General features: G+C 50.8%; 1 protein-coding gene across 1 annotated transcript in view; it reads left to right on the forward strand.

The window, feature by feature from the left end:
- The window catches only part of LOC115126066 (lysophosphatidic acid receptor 1), a 160,601-nt gene that overhangs the window by 85,819 nt on the left and 47,602 nt on the right, over positions 1 to 27,180 (forward strand). The window contains exon 2 of the mRNA XM_065007688.1: positions 10,611 to 11,370. Coding sequence (XP_064863760.1) covers positions 10,632 to 11,370 — 739 coding nt within the window. The 5' untranslated portion in view covers positions 10,611 to 10,631. The remainder of the gene's footprint in view (positions 1 to 10,610; positions 11,371 to 27,180) is intronic.

The raw sequence follows: 27,180 nt of genomic DNA on the forward strand, positions 1-27,180 counted from the left end.
AGTACAGAGACAAAGTGGAATCTCAATTCAATGGCTCAGACACAAGAGGCATGTGGCAGGGTCTACAGTCAATCACGGACTACAAGAAGAAACCCAGCCCAGTCACGGACCAGGATGTCTTGCTCCCAGGCAGACTAAATAACTTTTTTGCCCGCTTTGAGGACAATATATTGCCACTGACACGGCCTGCAACGAAAACATGCGGTCTCTCCTTCACTGCAGCCGAGGTGAGTAAGACATTTAAACGTGTTAACCCTCGCAAGGCTGCAGGCCCAGACGGCATCCCCAGCCGCGCCTCAGAGCATGCGCAGACCAGCTGGCCGGTGTGTTTACGGACATATTCAATCAATCCCTATACCAGTCTGCTGTTCCCACATGCTTCAAGAGGGCCACCATTGTTCCTGTTCCCAAGAAAGCTAAGGTAACTGAGCTAAACGACTACCGCCCCGTAGCACTCACTTCCGTCATCATGAAGTGCTTTGAGAGACTAGTCAAGGACCATATCACCTCCACCCTACCTGACACCCTAGACCCACTCCAATTTGCTTACCGCCCAAATAGGTCCACAGACGATGCAATCTCAACCACACTGCACACTGCCCTAACCCACCTGGACAAGAGGAATACCTATGTGAGAATGCTGTTCATCGACTACAGCTCGGCATTCAACACCATAGTACCCTCCAAGCTCGTCATCAACCTCGAGACCCTGGGTCTCGACCCCGCCCTGTGCAACTGGGTTCTGGACTTCCTGACGGGCCGCCCCCAGGTGGTGAGGGTAGGCAACAACATCTCCTCCCGCTGATCCTCAACACGGGGCCCCACAAGGGTGCGTTCTGAGCCCTCTCCTGTACTCCCTGTTCACCCACGACTGCATGGCCATGCACGCCTCCAACTCAATCATCAAGTTTGCGGACGACACAACAGTGGTAGGCTTGATTACCAACAACGACGAGACGGCCTACAGGGAGGAGGTGAGGGCCCTCGGAGTGTGGTGTCAGGAAAATAACCTCACACTCAACGTCAACAAAACTAAGGAGATGATTGTGGACTTCAGGAAACAGCAGAGGGAACACCCCCTATCCACATCGATGGATCAGTAGTGGAGAGGGTAGCAAGTTTTAAGTTCCTCGGCATACACATCACAGACAAACTGAATTGGTCCACTCACACTGACAGCGTCGTGAAGAAGGCGCAGCAGCGCCTCTTCAACCTCAGGAGGCTGAAGAAATTCGGCTTGTCACCAAAAGCACTCACAAACTTCTACAGATGCACAATCGAGAGCATCCTGGCGGGCTGTATCACCGCCTGGTACGGCAACTGCTCCGCCCCTCAACCGTAAGGCTCTCCAGAGGGTAGTGAGGTCTGCACAACGCATCACCGGGGCAAACTACCTGCCCTCCAGGACACCTACACCACCCGATGTTACAGGAAGGCCATAAAGATCATCAAGGACATCAACCACCCGAACCACTGCCTGTTCACCCCGCTATCATCCAGAAGGCGAGGCCAGTACAGGTGCATCAAAGCTGGGACCGAGAGACTGAAAAACAGCTTCTATCTCAAGGCCATCAGACTGTTAAACAGCCACCACTAACATTGAGTGGCTGCTGCCAACACACTGTCATTGACACTGACCCAACTCCAGCCACTTTAATAATGGGAAATGATGTAAATATATCACTAGCCACTTTAAACAATGCTACCTTATATAATGTTACTTACCCTACATTATTCATCTCATATGCATATGTATATACTGTACTCTAGATCATCGACTGCATTCTTATGTCACTAGCCACTTTAACTATGCCACTTTGTTTACTTTGTCTACATACTCATCTCATATGTATATACTGTACTCGATACCATCTACTGTATGCTGCTCTGTACCATCACTCATTCATATATCCTTATGTACATATTCCTTATCCCCTTACACTGTGTATAAGACAGTAGTTTTGGAATTGTTAGTTAGATTACTTGTTGGTTATCACTGCATTGTCGGAACTAGAAGCACAAGCATTTCGCTACACTCGCATTAACATCTGCTAACCATGTGTATGTGACAAATAAAATTTGATTTGATTTGATTTACTAAACCTGTTGTATTCAGCATTTCACTGTGAGGTCTACTACACCTGTTGTATTCAGCATTTCACTGTAAGGTCTACTACACCTTTTGTGCCCTGGTCTAAAGTTATAGTAGGGAGGTTGCTGTTTAGACTCACAGAGGTTGCTGTTTAGACTCAGGGGTTGCTGTTTAGACTCACAGAGGTTGCTGTTTAGACTCACAGAGGTTGCTGTTTAGACTCACAGAGGTTGCTGTTTAGACTCACAGAGGTTGCTGTTTAGACTAACAGAGGTTGCTGTTTAGACTAACAGAGGTTGCTGTTTAGACTCAGGGGTTGCTGTTTAGACTCACAGAGGTTGCTGTTTATTCTCAGGGGTTGCTGTTTAGACTCACAGAAGGTTGCTGTTTAGACTCAGGGGTTGCTGTTTAGACTCACAGAGGTTGCTGTTTATTCTCAGGGGTTGCTGTTTAGACTCACAGAGGTTGCTGTTTAGACTCAGGGGTTGCTGTTTAGACTCACAGAGGTTGCTGTTTATTCTCAGGGGTTGCTGTTTAGACTCACAGAAGGTTGCTGTTTAGACTCAGGGGTTGCTGTTTTTTCTCAGAGGTTGCTGTTTAGACTCACAGAGGTTGCTGTTTAGACTCACAGAGGATGCTGTTTAGACTCAAAGAGGTTGCTGTTTAGACTCAGTTGATGCTGTTTAGACTCAGTGGATGCTGTTTAGACTCAGGGGGTGCTGTTTAGACTCAGAGGGTGCTGTTTAGACTCAGAGGGTGCTGTTTAGACTCAGGGGGTGCTGTTTAGACTCAGAGGGTGCTGTTTAGACTCAGGCGGTGCTGTTTAGACTCAGGGGGTGCTGTTTAGACTCAGGGGGTGCTGTTTAGACTCACAGAGGTTGCTGTTTAGACTCAGTGGATGCTGTTTAGACTCAGGGGTTGCTGTTTAGACTCACAGAGGTTGCTGTTTTGACTCAGGGGTTGCTGTTTAGAGTCAGTGGATGCTGTTTAGACTCAGGGGTTGCTGTTTAGACTCAGTGGATCCTGTTTAGACTCAGCGGTTGCTGTTTAGACTCACAGAGGTTGCTGTTTAGACTCACAGAGGTTGCTGTATAAATTCTCAGAGGTTGCTGTATAGACTCAGGGGTTGCTGTTTAGACTCAGGGGTTGCTGTTTAGACTCAGGGGTTGCTGTTTAGACTCAGGGGTTGCTGTTTAGACTCAGGGGTTGCTGTTTAGACTCACAGAGGTTGCTGTTTAGACTCAGGGGTTGCTGTTTAGACTCACAGGGGTTGCTGTTTAGACTCACAGAGGTTGCTGTTTAGACTCAGGGGATGCTGTTTAGACTCAGGGGTTGCTGTTTAGACTCAGGGGTTGCTGTTTAGACTCAGGGGTTGCTGTTTAGACTCAGGGGTTGCTGTTTAGACTCACAGAGGTTGCTGTTTAGACTCAGGGGTTGCTGTTTAGACTCAGGGGTTGCTGTTTAGACTCACAGAGGTTGCTGTTTAGACTCAGGGGATGCTGTTTAGACTCAGGGGTTGCTGTTTAGACTCAGGGGTTGCTGTTTAGACTCACAGAGGTTGCTGTTTAGACTCAGGGGTTGCTGTTTAGACTCACAGAGGTTGCTGTTTAGACTCAGGGGTTGCTGTTTAGACTCACAGAGGTTGCTGTTTAGACTCACAGAGGTTGCTGTTTAGACTCACAGAGGTTGCTGTTTAGACTCACAGAGGTTGCTGTTTAGACTCACAGAGGTTGCTGTTTAGACTCACAAGAGGTTGCTGTTTAGACTAACAGAGGTTGCTGTTTAGACTCACAGAGTTGGCTGTTTAGACTCACAGAGGTTGCTGTTTAGACTCACAGAGGATGCTGTTTATTCTCAGAGGATGCTGTTTAGACTCAGTGGATGCTGTTTAGACTCAGGGGTTGCTGTTTAGACTCACAGAGGTTGCTGTTTAGACTCAGGGGTTGCTGTTTAGACTCACAGGGGTTGCTGTTTAGACTCACAGAGGTTGCTGTTTAGACTCAGGGGATGCTGTTTAGACTCAGGGGTTGCTGTTTAGACTCAGGGGTTGCTGTTTAGACTCAGGGGTTGCTGTTTAGACTCAGGGGTTGCTGTTTAGACTCACAGAGGTTGCTGTTTAGACTCAGGGGATGCTGTTTAGACTCAGGGGTTGCTGTTTAGACTCAGGGGTTGCTGTTTAGACTCACAGAGGGTGCTGTTTAGACTCAGGGGTTGCTGTTTAGACTCAGGGGTTGCTGTTTAGACTCAGGGGTTGCTGTTTAGACTCACAGAGGTTGCTGTTTAGACTCACAGAGGTTGCTGTTTAGACTCACAGAGGTTGCTGTTTAGACTCACAGAGGTTGCTGTTTAGACTCACAGAGGTTGCTGTTTAGACTCACAGAGGTTGCTGTTTAGACTCACAAGAGGTTGCTGTTTAGACTAACAGAGGTTGCTGTTTAGACTCACAGAGTTGGCTGTTTAGACTCACAGAGGTTGCTGTTTAGACTCACAGAGGTTGCTGTTTAGACTCAGAGGATGCTGTTTAGACTCAGTGGATGCTGTTTAGACTCAGGGGTTGCTGTTTAGACTCACAGAGGTTGCTGTTTAGACTCACAGAGGATGCTGTTTATTCTCAGAGGATGCTGTTTAGACTCAGTGGATGCTGTTTAGACTCAGGGGTTGCTGTTTTGACTCAGGGAGGTTGCTGTTTTGACTCAGGGAGGTTGCATAAGGCGTCGTTTTCATAAAAGCAGAACAGATGTCATGTTTTCAAGACTGTCAACAGTAGGTTATGCCAAGTCCCATTATATAGTTGCAACACGTCCACATATTCCCTTTACAGTGCACTACTTAGGGAATAGGGTGCCATTTCCGCAGTTGTTCTATTTAGACAGACCCACCCCAACCCACCCCATAGCTGAGGACTTGGTTTAATTATTGCTGTCACACTGCATGCTATAGAGACACTGTAAGGAACGGAATGTAAACATATCTTGAGCATGAGAACCAACCAACCGCACGCACACACATACACACACACACACTACACACACACACACACACACACACACAGATACAGCTCAGACCAGCTCAGCACAGCCCAGCAGCCCTCTACTTCCTGCCTGGGTGTTAGCAAGAAGAGAAGAGAATCGTCCAATTCAACTCTAGAGCTGTGACTCACGTTGAACTGAGACAGGCCCGGGACAGCACTGGACACACACCATGTTGTGGAGCCTGTGTGTGTGTCGGAGTGTGTGTACAATGTTTGTCATGTACTTGTACAATTGTGTGTGTGTGTGTGTCAGTCAGTGTGTGTATATGTATCAGTGTGTGTGTGTGTGTGTGTGTGTGTGTGTGTGTGTGTGTCAGTCAGTGTGTGTGTCAGTCAGTGTGTGTGTCAGTCAGTGTGTGTGGGTGTCAGTCAGTGTGTGTGGGTGTCAGTCAGTGTGTGTGTGTGTCAGTCAGTGTGTGTGGGTATCAGTCAGTGTGTGTGGGTATCAGTCAGTGTGTGTGGGTGTCAGTCAGTGTGTGTGGGTGTCAGTCAGTGTGTGTGGGTGTCAGTCAGTGTGTGTGGGTGTCAGTCAGTGTGTGTGTGTGTCAGTCAGTGTGTGTGTGTGTCAGTCAGTGTGTGTGGGTGTCAGTCAGTGTGTGTGGGTGTCAGTCAGTGTGTGTGTGTGTCAGTCAGTGTGTGTGGGTATCAGTCAGTGTGTGTGGGTATCAGTCAGTGTGTGTGTGTGTCAGTCAGTGTGTGTGGGTGTCAGTCAGTGTGTGTGTGTGTCAGTCAGTGTGTGTGGGTGTCAGTCAGTGTGTGTGGGTGTCAGTCAGTGTGTGTGTGTGTCAGTCAGTGTGTGTGGGTGTCAGTCAGTGTGTGTGTGTGTCAGTCAGTGTGTGTGGGTGTCAGTCAGTGTGTGTGGGTGTCAGTCAGTGTGTGTGTGTGTCAGTCAGTGTGTGTGGGTGTCAGTCAGTGTGTGTGGGTATCAGTCAGTGTGTGTGGGTGTCAGTCAGTGTGTGTGTGTGTCAGTCAGTGTGTGTGGGTATCAGTCAGTGTGTGTGTGTGTCAGTCAGTGTGTGTGGGTGTCAGTCAGTGTGTGTGTGTGTCAGTCAGTGTGTGTGTTTGTTTGGGTTTGTTTGGTTTGTTGGTCTGAGACAGTATTCAACCTACAGTTTGTCCTGAGACAGTATTCAGACTACAGTTTGTCCGGAGACAGTATTCAACCTACAGTTTGTCCTGAGACAGTATTCAACCTACAGTTTGTCCTGAGACAGTATTCAACCTACAGTTTGTCCTGAGACAGTATTCAATGTACAGTTTGTCCTGAGACAGTATTCAACCTACAGTTTGTCCTGAGACAGTATTCAACCTACAGTTTGTCCTGAGACAGTATTCAACCTACAGTTTGTCCTGAGACAGTATTCAGACGACAGTTTGTCCTGAGACAGTATTCAACCTACAGTTTGTCCTGAGACAGTATTCAACCTACAGTTTGTCCTGAGACAGTATTCAGACGACAGTTTGTCCTGAGACAGTATTCAACCTACAGTTTGTCCTGAGACAGTATTCAGACTACAGTTTGTCCGGAGACAGTATTCAACCTACAGTTTGTCCTGAGACAGTATTCAACCTACAGTTTGTCCTGAGACAGTATTCAACCTACTGTTTGTCCTGAGACAGTATTCAACCTACTGTTTGTCCTGAGACAGTATTCAACCTACAGTTTGTCCTGAGACAGTATTCAGACAGTTTGAACAGTTTGAACCTACAGTTTGAACAGGGAAACACGGCTGGCAATTAAATGTACACAGAGAGCTAACATTAATAATATGCATGTCAATCTCTCATGGGTCAAAGTGGAAGAGATATTGACTTCATCACTACTTGTTTATGTAAGAAGTGTTGACAAGCTGAATGCACGAGCTGTCAGTTTAAACTACCAGCACACATCTCAGACACCCATGCAAACCCCACAAGACATGCCACCAGAGGTCTGTTTAAACTACTAACACACAGCTCAGACACCCATGCAAACCCCACAAGACATGCCACCAGAGGTCTCTTCATAGACCCCAAGTCCAGAACAGACTATGGGAGGTGCACAGTACTACATAGAGACATGACTACATGGAACTCTATTCCATATCAGGTAACTGATGCAGCTGTATAATCAGATTAAAAAAACAGGTTAAAATACACCTTATGGAATAGCGGGGACTGTTAAGAGACACACATACATACACAGGCACATACACATGATAAGACACAGACTCTATATATGTAATAGTGCCAGACACGCACACAAACACATACAGTTGGCATTGCTGTCATGATTTCAGTTGTCCTTGATGTCCTTTGTTTTAAAAATGTTTTTTGTTGTTTGCTGTTTTCTTCTGTCTTTTCCATTTTTCTCTTTAGTTCATTCTCTTGGGGGTTCTTGGGGTGGGGGTTCATTCTCTTGGGGGTTCTTGGGGGTGGGGGTTCATTCTCTTGGTTGTTGGTACATTGGGGGTTCTTGGGGGTGGGGTTCATTCTCTTGGTTGTTGGTGCATTGGGGGTTCTTGGGGGTGGGGGTTCATTCTCTTGGTTGTTGGTGCATTGGGGGTTCTTGGGGGTGGGGGTTCATTCTCTTGGTTGTTGGTACATTGGGGGTTCTTGGGGTGGGGGTTCATTCTCTTGGGGGTTCTTGGGGGTGGGGGTTCATTCTCTTGGGGGTTCTTGGGGGTGGGGGTTCATTCTCTTGGTTGTTGGTGCATTGGGGGTTCTTGGGGGTGGGGTTCATTCTCTTGGTTGTTGGTGCATTGGGGGTTCTTGGGGGTGAGGGTTAATTCTCTTGGTTGTTGGTGCATTGGGGGTTCTTGGGGGTGGGGTTCATTCTCTTGGTTGTTGGTGCATTGGGGGTTCTTGGGGGTGGGGTTCATTCTCTTGGTTGTTGGTACATTGGGGGGGGTTCTTGGGGGTGGGGGTTCATTCTCTTGGTTGTTGGTACATTGGGGGTTCTTGGGGGTGGGGTTCATTCTCTTGGTTGTTGGTACATTGGGGGTTCTTGGGGGTGGGGTTCATTCTCTTGGGGGTTCTTGGGGGTGGGGTTCATTCTCTTGGGGGTTCTTGGGGGTGGGGTTCATTCTCTTGGTTGTTGGTGCATTGGGGGTTCTTGGGGGTGGGGTTCATTCTCTTGGTTGTTGGTGCATTGGGGGTTCTTGGGGGTGAGGGTTAATTCTCTTGGTTGTTGGTGCATTGGGGGTTCTTGGGGGTGGGGTTCATTCTCTTGGTTGTTGGTGCATTGGGGGTTCTTGGGGGTGGGGGTTCATTCTCTTGGTTGTTGGTACATTGGGGGGTTCTTGGGGGTGGGGGTTCATTCTCTTGGTTGTTGGTGCATTGGGGGGTTCTTGGGGGAATGGATTTTTTTTTTTAATGCCGAGGGAGGGGGGCGAGGCTGTGGGAGGGGTCTTGAATGGTTGAGGGACAGCTATTAGAGAACTGTGGGCTCAGTTGCGGAAAGACTGATACATGTTTGATAGTAGTAGTAGACACCCTCACACATAAGGATGGCTCTGTTGCAGGAAGACTGATACATGTTTGATAGTAGTAGTAGACACCCTCACACATAAGGATGGCTCTGCTGCAGAAAGACTGATACATGTTTGATAGTAGTAGTAGACACCCTCACACATAAGGATGGCTCTGCTGCAGAAAGACTGATACATGTTTGATAGTGTCTTGATGCTGTATTGTTTGTCCTTCGTGCTCTAATACTATAATGTTACCCCTTCCTTGTGTTTTTTGTAATAAATCATTATAAATATATACAAAATATTTTTTTTAAAGACACGGACTCTGTACACACATGGATTTTGTATTGTAAATATGTGGTGGTAGAGTAGTGGCCTGAGGGAACACACCCTACTGTGACTCCCTCTAAACCCTGTCTCCTCCAGACCCCCTAACAACCTACTGTGACTCTCTCTAACCCCTGTCTCCTCTCCTCCAGATACTCTAACAACCTACTGTGACTCCCCCTAACCTACTGTGACTCCCTCTAACCTACTGTGACTCCCTCTAACCTACTGTGACTCCCTCTAACCCATGTCTCCTCTCCTCCAGACCCTCTAACAACCTACTGTGACTCCCTCTAACCTACTGTGACTCCCTCTAACCTACTGTGACTCCCTCTAACCCCTGTCTCCTCTCATCCAGACCCCCTAACAACCTACTGTGACTCGCCCTAACCTACTGTGACTCCCCCTAGCCTACTGTGACTCCCTCTAACCTACTGTGACTCCCTCTAACCTAATGTGACTCCCTCTAACCCCTGTCCCCTCTCCTCCAGGCCCCCTAACAACGTGCTGTGACTCTCTCTAACCTACTGTGACTCCCTCTAACCTACTTTGACTCTCTCTAACCTACTGTGACTCTCTCTAACCTACTTTGACTCTCTCTAACCTACTGTGACTCCCTCTAACCCCTGTCTCCTCTCCTCCAGACCCTCTAACAACCTACTGTGACTCTCTCTAACCTACGGTGACTCTCTCTAACCTACTGTGACTCTCTCTAACCTACTTTGACTCTCTAACCTACTGTGACTCTCTCTAACCTACTTGACTCACTCTAACCCCTGTCTCCTCTCCTCCAGTCCCTCTAACCCCTGTCTCCTCTCCTCCAGACCCTCTAACCCCTGTCTCCTCTCCTCCAGACCATCTAACCCCTGTCTCCTCTCCTCCAGACCATCTAACCCCTGTATCCTCTCCTCCAGACCCTCTAACTCCTGTCTCCTCTCCTCCAGACCCTCTAACCCCTGTCTCCTCTCCTCCAGACCCTCTAACCCCTGTCTCCTCTCCTCCAGACCCTCTAACCCCTGTCTCCTCTCCTCCAGACCATATAACCCCTGTCTCCTCTCCTCCAGATCCTCTAACCCCGGTCTCCTCTCCTCCAGACCCTCTAACCCCTGTCTCCTCTCCTCCAGATCCTCTAACCCCTGTCTCCTCTCCGCCTCTAACCAGTCTCCTCTCCTCCAGATCCCCTAACCCCTGTCTCCTCTCCTCCAGATCCTCTAACCCCTGTCTCCTCTCCTCCAGACCCTCTAACCCCTGTCTCCTCTCCTCCAGACCCTCTAACCCCTGTCTCCTCTCCTCCAGACCCTCTAACCCCTGTCTCCTCTCCTCCAGACCCTCTAACCCCTGTCTCCTCTCCTCCAGACCCTCTAACCCCTGTCTCCTCTCCTCCAGACCCTCTAACCCCTGTCTCTAACCCCTCTCCTCTCCTCCAGACCCTCTAACCCCTGTCTCCTCTCCTCCAGATCCCCTAGACCCCTAACCCCTGTCTCTCTCTCCAGACCAGACCCTCTAACCCCTGTCTCCTCTCCTCCAGACCCTCTAACCCTGGTCTCCTCTCCTCCAGACCCTCTAACCCCTGTCTCCTCTCCTCCAGACCCTCTAACCCCTGTCTCCTCTCCTCCAGACCCTCTAACCCCTGTCTCCTCTCCTCCAGACCCTCTAACCCCTGTCTCCTCTCCTCCAGACCCTCTAACCCCTGTCTCCTCTCCTCCAGATCCCCTAGCCAGCCTTCAAGATGGAGGAGGAACAGTGCTTCTACAATGAGTCCATTGCCTTCTTCTACAACCACAGTGGAAAGTACCTGGCTACAGAGTGGAATACCGTCAGTAAGCTGGTGATGGGGCTGGGTATCACAGTATGTATCTTCATCATGCTGGCTAACTTGCTGGTCATGGTGGCTATATACGTCAACCGCCGCTTCCACTTCCCTATTTACTACCTGATGGCCAACCTGGCGGCCGCGGACTTCTTTGCCGGTCTGGCGTACTTCTACCTGATGTTCAACACGGGCCCGAACACACGCCGCCTCACGGTCTCCACGTGGCTGCTCCGACAGGGTCTCATCGACACGTCCCTCACGGCGTCCGTGTGTAACCTCCTCGCCATCGCCATCGAGCGCCACATCACCGTTTTCCGCATGCAGCTGCACACGCGCATGTCCAACCGGCGTGTGGTGGTGGTGATTGTAGTCATCTGGACCTTGTCTATCGTCATGGGAGCCATCCCGTCGGTAGGGTGGAACTGTATCTGTGACATCGGCACGTGTTCTAGCATGGCTCCGCTGTACTGTAACTCCTACCTGGTGTTCTGGGCCGTATTCAACCTGGTCACCTTCCTGGTCATGGTGGTGCTGTACGCTCACATCTTTATGTACGTGAGACAGAGGACCATGAGGATGAGCAGACACAGCTCTGGGCCACGCAGGAACAGAGACACCATGATGAGTCTGCTGAAGACTGTCGTCATCGTATTGGGTAAGAACCTCCACAACAGACACTATATGTTAGATACTGGTACTGGGTAGGTTAGAGTTAGGAACAGACACTATATGTTAGATACTGGTACTGGGTAGGTTAGAGTTAGGAACAGACACTATATGTTAGATACTGGTACTGGGTAGGTTAGAGTTAGGAACAGACACTATATGTTAGATACTGGTACTGGGTAGGTTAGGAACAGACACTATATGTTTGATACTGGTACTGGGTAGGTTAGGAACAGACAATATATGTTAGATACTGGTACTGGGTAGGTTAGGAACAGACACTATATGTTAGATACTGGTACTGGGTAGGTTAGGGTTAGGACCACGTAGGGACAGACAGTATGATCAGTCTGCTGAAGACTGTAAGAACCACTGATTGAAAAGGGTCCATACCAGGGGATATCTTTAAATGGCATGTTTGTGATATTCTACAGAATACAGACCATGTCCAATGTATATTTGTAATTTTGTGGATTTGCACCATATCCTGACTTTCTGAATCCAGATGTCTGTTAGACATATATGACATTGTGATTACTCAGAGTATCACACATGAACATTTCCTATGGGCGTATATGGACTCGTTCAATACCCTGAGATATGTGGCACTCTGGGTTCTCTCTCCATGTTGACGAATACTGACTGAATACATCACATAGCTGTGTTTTCTCAGCACATTCAAGATACGAAGCTATATTGATTCCAGACACGCTTCTCTTGGCTGAGGTCCATTTCCTAATCTTGATTTGCTTTATGATATTCTGAAAATAAGGACGATTTCTGATGCATTTCTGAGTTTTCAGCACATGCTCAATCATTTGACAAATAGGAAATCCATATCATTCTTTCAGACATCATTACGTTTTGTATTCCTTGTGCATGAAGGCTCGCTAAACCGCTAGCTAAAAAGCACTGTACCTGGTAGCTTAGCAACAACAAACACGCATTTTCGGCTGTGGCGTTCCAACTGTCATTTGTTGAATTTCTGGAGAAACAAAGAAGTGAGAAGCTGTTCAGAAAATACCTGAAGAAAGTGAGAAGCTGTTCAGAAAATACCTGAAGAAAGTTAACGCTGAGAGGCAAGTGGTTGCTCCACAAAAACAATTGGGATTATGCTGCTGAATTTAGAGGTCATTTGTGATTTAGTACGGTACCCTGCATCACTACTTCATTACTCCAGACCAGTGCGAACGGGAGTTAGAGCGCTGATTATGCTTTTGGGTCCTACTGTGTCTCTAACTGACAATGAATGGGCGAAATAAACCTAAGTAGAAACTGATAATTGTGCATGACTTAAATATTACTTACTGAAACTGCTGTTACACTAAGATTTTTATTATTTTATTAGGATTATTTTGCTCTTACTGTAGTATTGTAGCCCTCTCCCGACCGGTCACATTGTGCAGCACCTGAGAGGTGCCACGGTCTAAGACACTGCATAGCAGTGTAAGTTGGGTTGTAACAGATGCTGGTTCAATACCTGTGTTGGCCTTGACTGGGAGACCCATGAGATGACTGTCTTTTTTGGTTTCTCTTCCTCTACAAACAGAAATAAATCATTCTAAATAACAAACTGCCTTTATTTACCAATAAGTAGCCATGTCTCACACCACGCTCAATAATGGCCTTTTTCTCGCTCATTTTACGTTATTTGAAGAAAAAAATCATCTCCAAAGTATTGTTATTTTTTAAACAAAGTGATTATTATAATTAATTTAGAATGATGTAAAAACCCGTTGGATATTAACCCTGTTATTATCAGGACAATAGATATTGGTCATATTGGTCTGTATCCACTGAAAGAGGGCAAGGCTCAAAGCACTAGGGCAGGGGACGGGACCATGGGGAAGGGAGGAGGAGGAAGGGGGAGGGTAGGGGGATGGGACGCGGGATGGGACACGGGATGGGTCGCGGGATGGGTCGCGGGATGGGACACGGGATGGGTCGCGGGATGGGACGCGGGATGGGTCACGGGATGGGACGCGGGATGGGACGCGGGATGGGACGCGGGATGGGTCAGGGATCGGTCACATGGGACCTGGGGATGGGACTTGTGGATGGGGCGCGGGATGGTCTGCTGGATGGGACGCGGATGGGCCATGGGATGGGACACGGGATGGGTCGCGGGATGGGATATGGGCTTTAAATGGGACGCATGGGACGTGATGGGACGCGGGATGGGCCGACGGACCATGGGGAAGGGAGGAGGAGGAAGGAGGAGGGTAGGGGACACATATGGGCCGACGGACCATGGGAAGGGAGGAGGAGGAAGGTAGGGGACATATGGGCATTGGATGGGTCGACTGACCATGGGGAAGGGAGGAGGAGGAACGGGAGGGTAGGGGACACGGATGGGCCAATGGGACACGAGATGGGACGCTGGGCTGCGGGCACGGGATGGGACAAAGGGATGGGACAAAGGGATGGGACGCGGGATGAGACGCGGGATGGGACAAAGGGATGGGGCGCTTGGGATGGGACGCAACGGGGATGGGATTCTCTTGGGATGAGAGACCATGAGACGAGGATGGGACTTGATGGGCTTTACGGGATGGGACGCTGGATGGGACGCCGGGATGAGACGCTTTGAGACGCTGATGAGACGCGGATGAGACGAGGGATGGGAGCAGGGATGGGACAAAGGGATGGGACGCTGGATGGGACGCGGGATGGGATCATTCTTTGGGACGCATGAGACGCGGATGAGACGAGGGATGGGACAAAGGGATGGGACGCTAAATGGGACAAAGGGATGGGACGCGGGATGGGACGCTGAGACGCGGATGGGACAAAGGGATGGGACGCATGGGACGCTGATGGGACGCTTGGGCCGACGGACCATGGGGAAGGGAGGAGGAGGAAGGAGGAGGGTAGGGGACACGGATGGGCCGACGGACCATGGGGAAGGGAGGAGGAGGAAGGTAGGGGACAGGATGGGCGCGGGATGGGTCGACTGACCATGGGGAAGGAGGAGGAGGAGGAACGGGAGGGTAGGGGACACGGGATGGGCCGCGGGATGGGACACGAGATGGGACGCGGGATGGGCTGCGGGCACGGGATGGGACAAAGGGATGGGACAAAGGGATGGGACGCGGGATGAGACGCATGGGACAAAGGGATGGGACGCGGGATGGGACGCGGGCACGGATGGGACGCTGATGGGTCGCGGGATGGGTCGCGGGATGGGTCTCTATGAGACGATGGATGGGACAAAGGGATGGGACCTAAGGGATGGGACAAAGGGATGGGACATGGGACAAAGGGATGGGACGCGGGATGAGACTGCTGGGACAAAGGGATGGGACGCGGGATGGGACGCGGGATGGGACGCGGGATGGGCCGACGGACCATGGGGAAGGAGGAGGAGGAAGGAGGAGGGTAGGGGACACGGGATGGGCCACGGACCATGGGGAAGGGAGGAGGAGGAAGGTAGGGGACAGGATGGGCTGGGGATGGGTCGACTGACCATGGGGAAGGGAGGAGGAGGAACGGGAGGGTAGGGGACACGGGATGGGCCCATGGGACACGAGATGGGACGTCGGATGGGCTGCTTCCACTGGGACAAAGGGATGGGACAAAATGGGATTCTAAATGAGACGCGGGATGGGACAAAGGGATGGGACGCGGGATGGGACGCCACGGGATGGGATAGATGGGTCCGGGATGGGTCGCGGGATGGGTTTACGGGATGGGACGAAAAATGGGACGCATGGGACGCGGGATGGGTCATTTTTGGGACAAAGGATGGGCCGCGGGATGGGACACGGGATGGGTCGCGGGATGGGACGCGGGATGGGACGCGGGATGGGACGCGGGATGGGACGCGGGATGGGACGCGGGATGGGACGCGGATGGGCCGACGGACCCATGGGGAAGGAGGAGGAGGAAGGAGGAGGGTAGGGGACACGGGATGGGCCGACGGACCATGGGGAAGGAACAGGAGGAAGGTAGGGGACACGGGATGGGCCGCGGGATGGGTCGACTGACCATGGGGAAGGGAGGAGGAGGAACGGGAGGGTATGGGACAAAGGGATGGGACGCGGGATGAGACGCGGGATGGGACAAAGGGATGGGACGCGGGATGGGACGCGGGCACGGGATGGGACGCGGGATGGGATGCGGGATGAGACGCGGGATGAGACGAGGGATGGGACGAGGGATGGGACAAAGGGATGGGACGCGGGATGGGACGCGGGATGGGACGCGGGATGGGACGCGGGATGAGACGCGGGATGAGACGCGGGATGAGACGCGGGATGAGACGAGGGATGGGACAAAGGGATGGGACGCGGGATGGGACAAAGGGATGGGACGCGGGATGGGACAAAGGGATGGGACGCGGGATGAGACGCGGGATGGGACAAAGGGATGGGACGCGGGATGGGACGCGGGATGGGACGCGGGATGGGCCGACGGACCATGGGGAAGGGAGGAGGAGGAAGGAGGAGGGTAGGGGACACGGGATGGGCCGACGGACCATGGGGAAGGGAGGAGGAGGAAGGTAGGGGACACGGGATGGGCCGCGGGATGGGTCGACTGACCATGGGGAAGGGAGGAGGAGGAACGGGAGGGTAGGGGACACGGGATGGGCCGCGGGATGGGACACGAGATGGGACGCGGGATGGGCTGCGGGCACGGGATGGGACAAAGGGATGGGACAAAGGGATGGGACGCGGGATGAGACGCGGGATGGGACAAAGGGATGGGACGCGGGATGGGACGCGGGCACGGGATGGGACGCGGGATGAGACGCGGGATGAGACGCGGGATGAGACGAGGGATGGGCCGCGGGATGGGACGCGGGCACGGGATGGGACGCGGGATGGGATGCGGGATGAGACGCGGGATGAGACGCGGGATGAGACGAGGGATGGGACGAGGGATGGGACAAAGGGATGGGACGCGGGATGGGACGCGGGATGGGACGCGGGATGAGACGCGGGATGAGACGCGGGATGAGACGAGGGATGGGACAAAGGGATGGGACGCGGGATGGGACAAAGGGATGGGACGCGGGATGAGACGCGGATGAGACGGATGAGACGAGGATGGGACAAAGGGATGGGACGCGGGATGGGACAAAGGGATGGGACGCCTTGGATGGGGCGCGGGATGAGACGCGGATGGGACAAAGGGATGGGACGCGGATGGGACGCGGGATGGGACGCAGGATGGGCCGACGGACCATGGGGAAGGGAGGAGGAGGAAGGAGGAGGGTAGGGGACACGGGATGGGCCGACGGACCATGGGGAAGGGAGGAGGAGGAAGGTAGGGGACACGGGATGAGCCGCGGGATGGGTCGACTGACCATGGGGAAGGGAGGAGGAGGAACGGAGGGTAGGGGACACGGATGGGCCGCGGGATGGGACACGAGATGGGACGGGGATGGGCTGCGGGCACGGGATGGGACAAAGGGATGGGACAAAGGGATGGGACGCGGATGAGACGCGGGATGGGACAAAGGGATGGGACGCGGATGGGACGCTGGCACGGATGGGACGCGGATGGGTCGCGGGATGGGTCGCGGATGAGACGCGGGATGGGACAAAGGGATGGGACGCGGGATGGGACAAAGGGATGGGACGCGGGATGGGACAAAGGGATGGGACGCGGATGAGACGCGGGATGGGACAAAGGGATGGGACAAAGGGATGGGACGCGGGATGGGCCGACGGACCATGGGGAAGGGAGGAGGAGGAAGGAGGAGGGTAGGGGACACGGGATGGGCCGACGGACCATGGGGAAGGAACAGGAGGAAGGTAGGGGACACGGGATGGGCCGCGGGATGGGTCGACTGACCATGGGGAAGGGAGGAGGAGGAACGGAGGGTATGGGACAAAGGGATGGGGCGCGGGATGAGACGCGGGATGGGACAAAGGGATGGGACGCGGATGGGACGCGGCACGGGATGGGACGCGGGATGGGATGCGGGATGAGACGCGGGATGAGACGCGGGATGAGACGAGGGATGGGACGAGGGATGGGACAAAGGGATGGGACGCGGGATGGGACGCGGGATGGGACGCGGGATGAGACGCGGGATGAGACGCGGGATGAGACGCGGGATGAGACGAGGGATGGGACAAAGGGATGGGACGCGGGATGGGACAAAGGGATGGGACGCGGGATGGGACAAAGGGATGGGACGCGGGATGAGACGCGGGATGGGACAAAGGGATGGGACGGGGATGGGACGCGGATGGGACGCGGATGGGCCGACGGACCATGGGGAAGGAGGAGGAGGAAGGAGGAGGGTAGGGGACACGGGATGGGCCGACGGACCATGGGGAAGGAGGAGGAGGAAGGTAGGGGACACGGGATGGGCAGCGGGATGGGTCGACTGACCATGGGGAAGGGAGGAGGAGGAACGGGAGGGTAGGGGACACGGGATGGGCCGGGATGGGACACGAGATGGGACGCGGGATGGGCTGCGGGCACGGGATGGGACAAAGGGATGGGACAAAGGGATGGGACGCGGATGAGACGCGGATGGGACAAAGGGATGGGACGCGGATGGGACGCGGGCACGGGATGGGACGCGGGATGAGACGGGATGAGACGGGGATGAGACGAGGATGGGCACGGGATGGGACGCGGGCACGGGATGGGACGCGGGATGGGATGCGGGATGAGACGCGGGATGAGACGCGGGATGAGACGAGGGATGGGATGAGGATGGGACAAAGGGATGGGACGCGGGATGGGACGCGGGATGGGACGGGATGAGACGCGGATGAGACGCGGATGAGACGAGGGATGGGACAAAGGATGGGACGCGGGATGGGACAAAGGGATGGGACGCGGGATGGGACAAAGGGATGGGACGCGGGATGAGACGCGGGATGGGACAAAGGGATGGGACGCGGGATGGGACGCGGGCACGGGATGGGACGCGGGATGAGACGCGGGATGAGACGCGGGATGAGACGAGGGATGGGACGCGGGATGGGACGCGGGATGAGACGCGGGATGAGACGCGGGATGGGACAAAGGGATGGGACGCGGGATGGGACAAAGGGATGGGACGCGGGATGAGACGCGGGATGAGACGCGGGCGCGGGATGGGACGCGGGATGAGACGCGGGATGAGACGCGGGATGGGACAAAGGGATGGGTCGCGGGATGGGACGCGGGCACGGGATGGGACGCGGGATGAGACGCGGGATGGGTCGCGGGATGGGACGTGGGCACGGGATGGGACGCGGGCACGGGATGGGACGCGGGCACGGGATGGGACGCGGGCACGGGATGGGACGCGGGATGAGACGCGGGCACGGGATGGGACGCGGGATGGGACGCGGGCACGGGATGGGACGCGGGCACGGGATGGGATGCGGGCACGGGATGAGACGCGGGATGGGTCGCGGGATGAGACGCGGGCACGGGATGGGACGCGGGCACGGGATGGGACGCGGGCACGGGATGGGATGCGGGCACGGGATGAGACGCGGGATGGGTCGCGGGCACGGGATGAGACGCGGGATGGGTCGCGGGATGGGACGCGGGCACGGGATGGGACGCAGGCACGGGATGGGTCACGGGATGGGACGCAGGCACGGGATGGGTCGCGGGATGGGACGCGGGCACGGGATGGGACGCAGGCACGGGATGGGACGCAGGCACGGGATGGGTCGCGGGCACGGGATGGGACGCAGGCAGGGGATGGGACGCGGGATGGGACGCGGGATGAGACGCGGGATGGGACGCTGGCACGGGACGCGGGCACGGGATGGGACGCGGGCACGGGATGGGACGCGGGATGGGACGCGGGATGAGACGCGGGATGGGACGCGGGATGGGCTGTGGGATGGGACACGGAGCCGTGCACAGAAGACGGACCATGGGGAAGGGAGGAGGAGGAAGGGGGAGGGTAGGGGACACGGGATGGTACACGGGATGGGACGCGGGATGGGCCACAGAGCCGTGCACAGAAGACGGACCATGGGGAAGGGAGGAGGAGGGAGGGGGAGGGCAGTGGGTTGTCCCCCACCCCGCCACACTGGCAACACTTTAAGGGGCATTGCACTAATAACGGCGCTGACTAGGGAAACGTTCCTGTTGTTCTTAGTGTCTGCACGTTCAAACTAAAACAAACAAATTGCCCCTTCGTTATAAATGAATTCAGAGGGCAGATATTATTAAATATTATACGGGCCACTCAACAGTTATACTTAAATCCGAACTGGATTTAACAAAAAATTACATGAAAAGCACACATTTGTAAATCCCAAACTCTTAAAGTAATTGGAAAGGTAGATACAAATAGTTTGTGACATTGTGGTTACAATAAAGAATGTAAACAAGATGTAAACAAGATGTTGTGTTTTTAATTAGAGTAGTGATGGACAGCTAGCTGGTGGCATTTTGAAAACAAGTTTTCAAAACACTTGTTGCACGATTAACAGGACAATCGCTGCTTACTGGAAAATACTATTTTAAACACATTCGGTCAAGTGCCATTATGGATATTAGCAGGGCTTTTTATAATTTTCTGTAATTTTCCAAGCTGTTTAAAGGCACAGTCAACTTAGTGTATGTAAACTTCTGACGCACTGGAATTGTGAAACAATTAATTATAAGTTAAATAATCTGTCTGTAAACAATTGTTTGAAAAATGTATTGTGTCATATATATACAAAGTAGAAGTCCTAACCAACTTGCTAAAATTATAGTTTGTTGACAATACATTTGTGGAGTGGTTGAAAAACAAGTTTTATTGACTTCAACCTAAGTGTATGTAAACTTACGACTTCAACTGTATATCATTTGGTCAGTATAAATGCCATTTGGACATTTCTTATGCCATATGGCCGTGGTTCACTGACTTTTGACTTCCTATGATCATATATTTCAAACGGACAAAACATAGGCATCATGGACAAATTCAATAAAATAATACAAAGGTATATTCATACATATTGTCAGTACACCAGACAGTTTTTAGGTCCATTGTTTGAGTAATTAGATGTCAGTTTTTTTAAATGAAAATGCTCAGTTTCCAAATGACCTAAAATGCATTTAAAAAAATGTGTATTTATTGTTACATAAACAACAATTGGTGTCTGGTCATTTTCATTGTCAAATATATGTGTTTTTTTATTGAAAAGTATAAATAACTAAATACCTGCTTTGTGCTAGCGAATACGTCTTCCAAATAGTCTTTAATCCGTTAGATTATCTTCTTCGTGGTTCTAAAATTAATAATTATAGCAGGCGGGAAGATGTAGTGTCTTACTATTGGTATTCAATAAAGGAAAAAGAGATGGGTAGCTAAAGTAATTTAATGTCTGGCTAAGTGAATAATGTTAGTAGTTGAGTAAGTGAGTGATGTTGGCCAAAGAGATGGTAGCTAGCTCGGCTAGCGGTTAGTAATCTCTGAAGTAAAGTAAATGAAGGCGAATAACGTTAGTAGTCGAGTAACTCAGTGATGCTGGCCAAAGAGATGGTAGCTAGCTCGGCTAGCGTTTAGTAATCTCTGAAGTAAAGTAAATGAAGGCGAATAACGTTAGTAGTCGAGTAACTCAGTGATGTTGGCCAAAGAGATGGTAGCTAGCTCGGCTAGTGGTTAGTAATCTCTGAAGTAAAGTAAATTTAAGGCGAATAACGGTAGTAGTCGAGTAACTCAGTGATGTTGGCCAAAGAGATGGTAGCTAGCTCGGCTAGCGGTTAGTAATCTCTGAAGTAAAGTAAATGAAGGCGAATAACGTTAGTAGTCGAGTAACTCAGTGATGTTGGCCAAAGAGATGGTAGCTAGCTCGGCTAGCGGTTAGTAATCTCTGAAGTAAAGTAAATTTAAGGCGAATAACGGTAGTAGTCGAGTAACTCAGTGATGTTGGCCAAAGAGATGGTAGCTAGCTCGGCTAGCGGTTAGTAATCTCTGAAGTAAAGTAAATGAAGGCGAATAACGTTAGTAGTCGAGTAACTCAGTGATGTTGGCCAAAGAGATGGTAGCTAGCTCGGCTAGTGGTTAGTAATCTCTGAAGTAAAGTAAATTTAAGGCGAATAACGGTAGTAGTCGAGTAACTCAGTGATGTTGGCCAAAGAGATGGTAGCTAGCTCGGCTAGCGGTTAGTAATCTCTGAAGTAAAGTAAATGAAGGCGAATAACGTTAGTAGTCGAGTAACTCAGTGATGTTGGCCAAAGAGATGGTAGCTAGCTCGGCTAGCGGTTAGTAATCTCTGAAGTAAAGTAAATTTAAGGCGAATAACGGTAGTAGTCGAGTAACTCAGTGATGTTGGCCAAAGAGATGGTAGCTAGCTCGGCTAGCGATTAGTAATCTCTGAAGTAAAGTAAATGAAGGCGAATAACGTTAGTAGTCGAGTAACTCAGTGATGTTGGCCAAAGAGATGGTAGCTAGCTCGGCTAGCGGTTAGTAATCTCTGAAGTAAAGTAAATTTAAGGCGAATAACGTTAGTAGTCGAGTAACTCAGTGATGTTGGCCAAAGAGATGGTAGCTAGCTCGGCTAGCGGTTAGTAATCTCTGAAGTAAAGTAAATGAAGGCAAATAACGTTAGTAGTTGAGTAACTCAGTGATGTTGGCCAAAGAGATGGTAGCTAGCTCGGCTAGCAGTTAGTAATCTCCGAAGTAACGTAAATTAAGGCGAATAACGTTAGTAGTCGAGTAACTCAGTGATGTTGGCCAAAGAGATGGTAGCTAGCTCGGCTAGCGGTTAGTAATCTCTGAAGTAAAGTAAATGAAGGCGAATAACGTTAGTAGTTGAGTAACTCAGTGATGTTGGCCAAAGAGATGGTAGCTAGCTCTAGCTTAGTAATCGGTTAGTAATCGTCTAACTCAGTGATGTTGGCCAAAGAGATGGTAAAGTAAATTTGAAGTAAAGTAAATTTAAGGCGAATAACGTTAGTAGTCTAGTAACTCAGTGATGTTGGCCAAAGAGATGGTAGCTAGCTCGGCTAGCGGTTAGTAATCTCTGAAGTAAAGTAAATTTAAGGCGAATAACGTTAGTAGTCGAGTAACTCAGTGATGTTGGCCAAAGAGATGGTAGCTAGCTCGGCTAGCGGTTAGTAATCTCTGAAGTAAAGTAAATTTAAGGCGAATAACGGTAGTAGTCGAGTAACTCAGTGATGTTGGCCAAAATGAATGTACCCGGGTGCAATAATGTTCCAGTTATATACAAATACACATTTCCACTATTTTCCTGACCGCGATGGAGCTGTGTGTCAGGCATGGCTGCAGGCCATCCCACATCCTGCTTATGGTGTCGAAACGATGCCCGAAGTCATTCACCAGCTGCGGTTGCCAGTGTCCAGTGATCACTTTGGGGACTGGTTTAATTAACCAGTCACCTTATTGGAGGTCGCTGCCAATAAACTGCTTGAGTAGAGTGTAAATGGAGTCTGGAAGACATGGACATGGAAAAAACATGGGTAGGAGGACCCGTCGCGCACCAATACAACAAATAAACAACACGGACAATAAAACAATCTCTGACAAAGACATGAGGGGAAACAGAGGGTTAAATACACACCCCTCACCACCCTTCTCAACCCCTCAACACCCTTCTCAACCCCTCACCACCCTTCTCAACCCCTCACCACCCTTCTCAACACCTCACCACCCTTCTCAACCCCTCACCACCCTTCTCAACCCCTCACCACCCCTCTCAACCCCTCACCACCCCTCACCACCCTTCTCAACCCCTCAACACCCTTCTCAACCCCTCACCACCCTTCTCAACCCCTCAACACCCTTCTCAACTCCTCACCAACCTTCTCAACCCCTCACCACCCTTCTCAACCCCTCACCACCCTTCTCAACCCCTCAACCCCTCACCACCCTTCTCAATCCCTCACCACCCCACCACCCTTCTCAACCCCTCACCACCCTTCTCAAACCCTCAACACCCTTCTCAAACCCTCAACACCCTTCTCAACCCCTCACCACCCTTCTCAACCCCTCACCACCCTTCTCAACCCCTCAACCCCTCAACACCCTTCTCCAACCACTCACCACCCTTCTCAACCACTCACCACCCTTCTCAACCACTCACCACCCTTCTCAACTCCTCACCACCCTTCTCAACCCCTCACCACCCTTCTCAACCCCACACCACCCCTCACCACCCTTCTCAACCCCTCAACCCCTCACCACCCTTCTCAACCCCTCAACACCCTTCTCAACCCCTCAACACCCTTCTCAACCCCTCACCACCCTTCTCAACCCCTCACCACCCTTCTCAACCCCTCACCACCCTTCTCAAACCCTCACCACCCTTCTCAAACCCTCAACACCCTTCTCAACCCCTCACCACCCTTCTCAACCCCTCACCACCCTTCTCAACCCCTCACCACCCTTCTCAACCCCTCAACACCATTCTCAACCCCTCAACACCCTTCTCAACCCCTCACCACCCTTCTCAACCCCTCAACACCCTTCTCAACTCCTCACCAACCTTCTCAACCCCCTCACCACCCTTCTCAACCCCTCACCACCCTTCTCAACCCCTCACCACCCCTCACCACCCTTCTCAACCCCTCAACCCCTCACCACCCCTCACCACCCTTCTCAACCCCTCAACCCCTCACCACCCTTCTCAACCCCTCAACCCCTCACCAACCTTCTCAGCCCCTCAACACCCTTCTCAAGCCCTCACCACCCTTCTCAACCCCTCACCACCCTTCTCAACCCCTAACCACCCTTCTCAACCCCTCACCACCCTTCTCAACCCCTCAACCCCTCACCACCCTTCTCAATCCCTCACCACCCTTCTCAACCCCTCACCACCCCTCACCACCCTTCTCAACCCCTCACCACCCTTCTCAACCCCTCACCACCCTTCTCAACCCCTCACCACCCTTCTCAAACCCTCAACACCCTTCTCAACCCCTCAACACCCTTCTCAACCCCTCACCACCCTTCTGCCCAATCCCTCCTTTCTCATGTTTGTATCACAGCACTGAAGGGAATTTATAGCCAGACACATCATTCTTTAGAAGGAGCAGTGAGATTCTATTTCACAATACTTCATTTCCTGAAAGCTATTGTTTGCCTCAGCTACTGTTACGAATGGTGTGTATATTTCTGAGAAAGCGCGGGGGTGGATTCAAGGCTCTTTTTCTCTAGCTGAAGTGAGTTTAGTTTAATAGTTGGAGGGAAACTAAATGTATTTCCAAGTATCACATCTGGACAGCAGATGAGGAGGACAGATTCCAGCTTTCGGAATGCTGTAAAATAATTTATTCCTGATTTCTCCTGGGAAACTTGTATCAGAGAAAAGAGCAGGATCCCTTGCTATCTCATCTGACCAGCTGTGTCCTAAATGACACCCTATTCCATATATACCCATAGTTTTCTAGTTAATAGTAGTGCACTACAAAGGAAGTAGGATGCCATTTGAGGTGAACACATAATACCATGGCTCATTCATATGTCACTTCTCATTGACTAAGGAAGGCCAGTGTTCCTGTGATGAAGACCCATCATGGGACATAATCATGTCTATTGTGTGTGTGTGTGTGTGTGTGTGTGTGTACTGTAATGTGAATCGGACATATCTCTGTAATTATATTATGATATGGCATGATGTATTGCTCTGTGAACAGCATGTCTAACAAGTGTGAATCAGACCAAATGGAATGTCTCGTGACAGTTTCAGACTACTAAATAACCTTGTCTAATTCACCATTAACCCAGTCTGTCTGACACAATCCTGTCTAGTTCACCATTACCCCAGTCTGTCTGACACAATCCTGTCCAATTCACCATTACCCCAGTCTGTCTGACACAATCCTGTCTAGTTCACCATTACCCCAGTCTGTCTGACACAATCCCATCTAGTTCACCATTACCCCAGTCTGTCTGACACAATCCCATCTAGTTCACCATTACCCCAGTCTGTCTGACACAATCCTGTCTAATTCACCATTACCGTATTCTGACACAATCCTGTCTAATTCACCATTACCGTATTCTGACACAACCCTGTCTAATTCACCATTACCGTATTCTGACACAATCCTGTCTAATTCACCATTACCCCAGTCTGTCTGACACAATCCCATCTAGTTCACCATTACCCCAGTCTGTCTGACACAATCCTGTCTAATTCACCATTACCGTATTCTGACACAATCCTGTCTAATTCACCATTACCGTATTCTGACACAACCCTGTCTAATTCACCATTACCGTATTCTGACACAATCCTGTCTAGTTCACCATTACCCCAGTCTGTCTGACACAATCCCATCTAGTTTACCATTACCCCAGTCTGTCTGACACAATCCCATCTAGTTCACCATTACCCCAGTCTGTCTGACACAATCCTGTCTAATTCACCATTACCGTATTCTGACACAATCCTGTCTAATTCACCATTACCGTATTCTGACACAACCCTGTCTAATTCACCATTACCGTATTCTGACACAATCCTGTCTAGTTCACCATTACCTCACTCTGTCACAATCCTGTCCAATTCACCATTACCACACTCTGTCACAATCCCATCTAGTTCACCATTACCTCACTCTGACACAATCCTGTCCAATTCACCATTACCACACTCTGTCACAATCCCATCTAGTTCACCATTACCTCACTCTGACACAATCCTGTCCAATTCACCATTACCACACTCTGTCACAATCCCATCTAGTTCACCATTACCTCACTCTGTCACAATCCTGTCCAATTCACCATTACCACACTCTGTCACAATCCCATCTAGTTCACCATTACCTCACTCTGACACAATCCTGTCTAATTCACCATTACCACACTCTGTCACAATCCCATCTAGTTCACCATTACCTCACTCTGACACAATCCTGTCCAATTCACCATTACCACACTCTGTCACAATCCCATCTAGTTCACCATTACCTCACTCTGACACAATCCTGTCCAATTCACCATTACCACACTCTGTCACAATCCCATCTAGTTCACCATTACCTCACTCTGACACAATCCTGTCCAATTCACCATTACCACACTCTGTCACAATCCCATCTAGTTCACCATTACCTCACTCTGACACAATCCTGTCTAATTCACCATTACCGTATTCTGACACAATCCTGTCTAATTCACCATTACCGTATTCTGACACAATCCTGTCTAATTCACCATTACTGTATTCTGACACAATCCTGTCTAATTCACCATTACTGTATTCTGACACTATCCTGTCTAATTCACCATTACCTCACTCTGTCACAATCCTGTCTAATTCACCATTACCTCAGTATGTTACAATCATGTCTAATTCACCATGTCACATTCCTGGCGCTTTGGATTCAAACAATGTCTCATATATTTTTTATTTATTTCACCTTTATTTAACCAGGTAGGCAAGTTGAGAACAAGTTCTCATTTACAACTGCGACCTGGCCAAAAAAATCATAGCAGTGTGAACAGACAACAACACAGAGTTACACATGGAGTAAACAATAAACAAGTCAATAACACAGTAGAAAAAAAAGAGTCTATATACATTGTGTGCAAAAGGCATGAGGAGGTAGGCGAATAATTACAATTTAGCAGATTAACACTGGAGTGATAAATGATCAGATGGTCATGTACAGGTAGAGATACTGGTGTGCAAAAGAGCAGAAAAATAAATAAATAAAAACAGTATGGGGATGAGGTAGGTAAATTGGGTGGGCTATTTACCGATGGACTATGTACAGCTGCAGCGATCGGTTAGCTGCTCAGATAGCAGATGTTTAAAGTTGGTGAGGTAGATAAAAGTCTCCAACTTCAGCGATTTTTGCAATTCGTTCCAGTCACAGGCAGCAGAGAACTGGAAGGAAAGGCGGCCAAATGAGGTGTTGGCTT

This window comes from Oncorhynchus nerka, linkage group LG22, assembly GCF_034236695.1.
Source record: "Oncorhynchus nerka isolate Pitt River linkage group LG22, Oner_Uvic_2.0, whole genome shotgun sequence".
Classification (NCBI taxonomy): Eukaryota; Metazoa; Chordata; class Actinopteri; order Salmoniformes; family Salmonidae; genus Oncorhynchus; species Oncorhynchus nerka.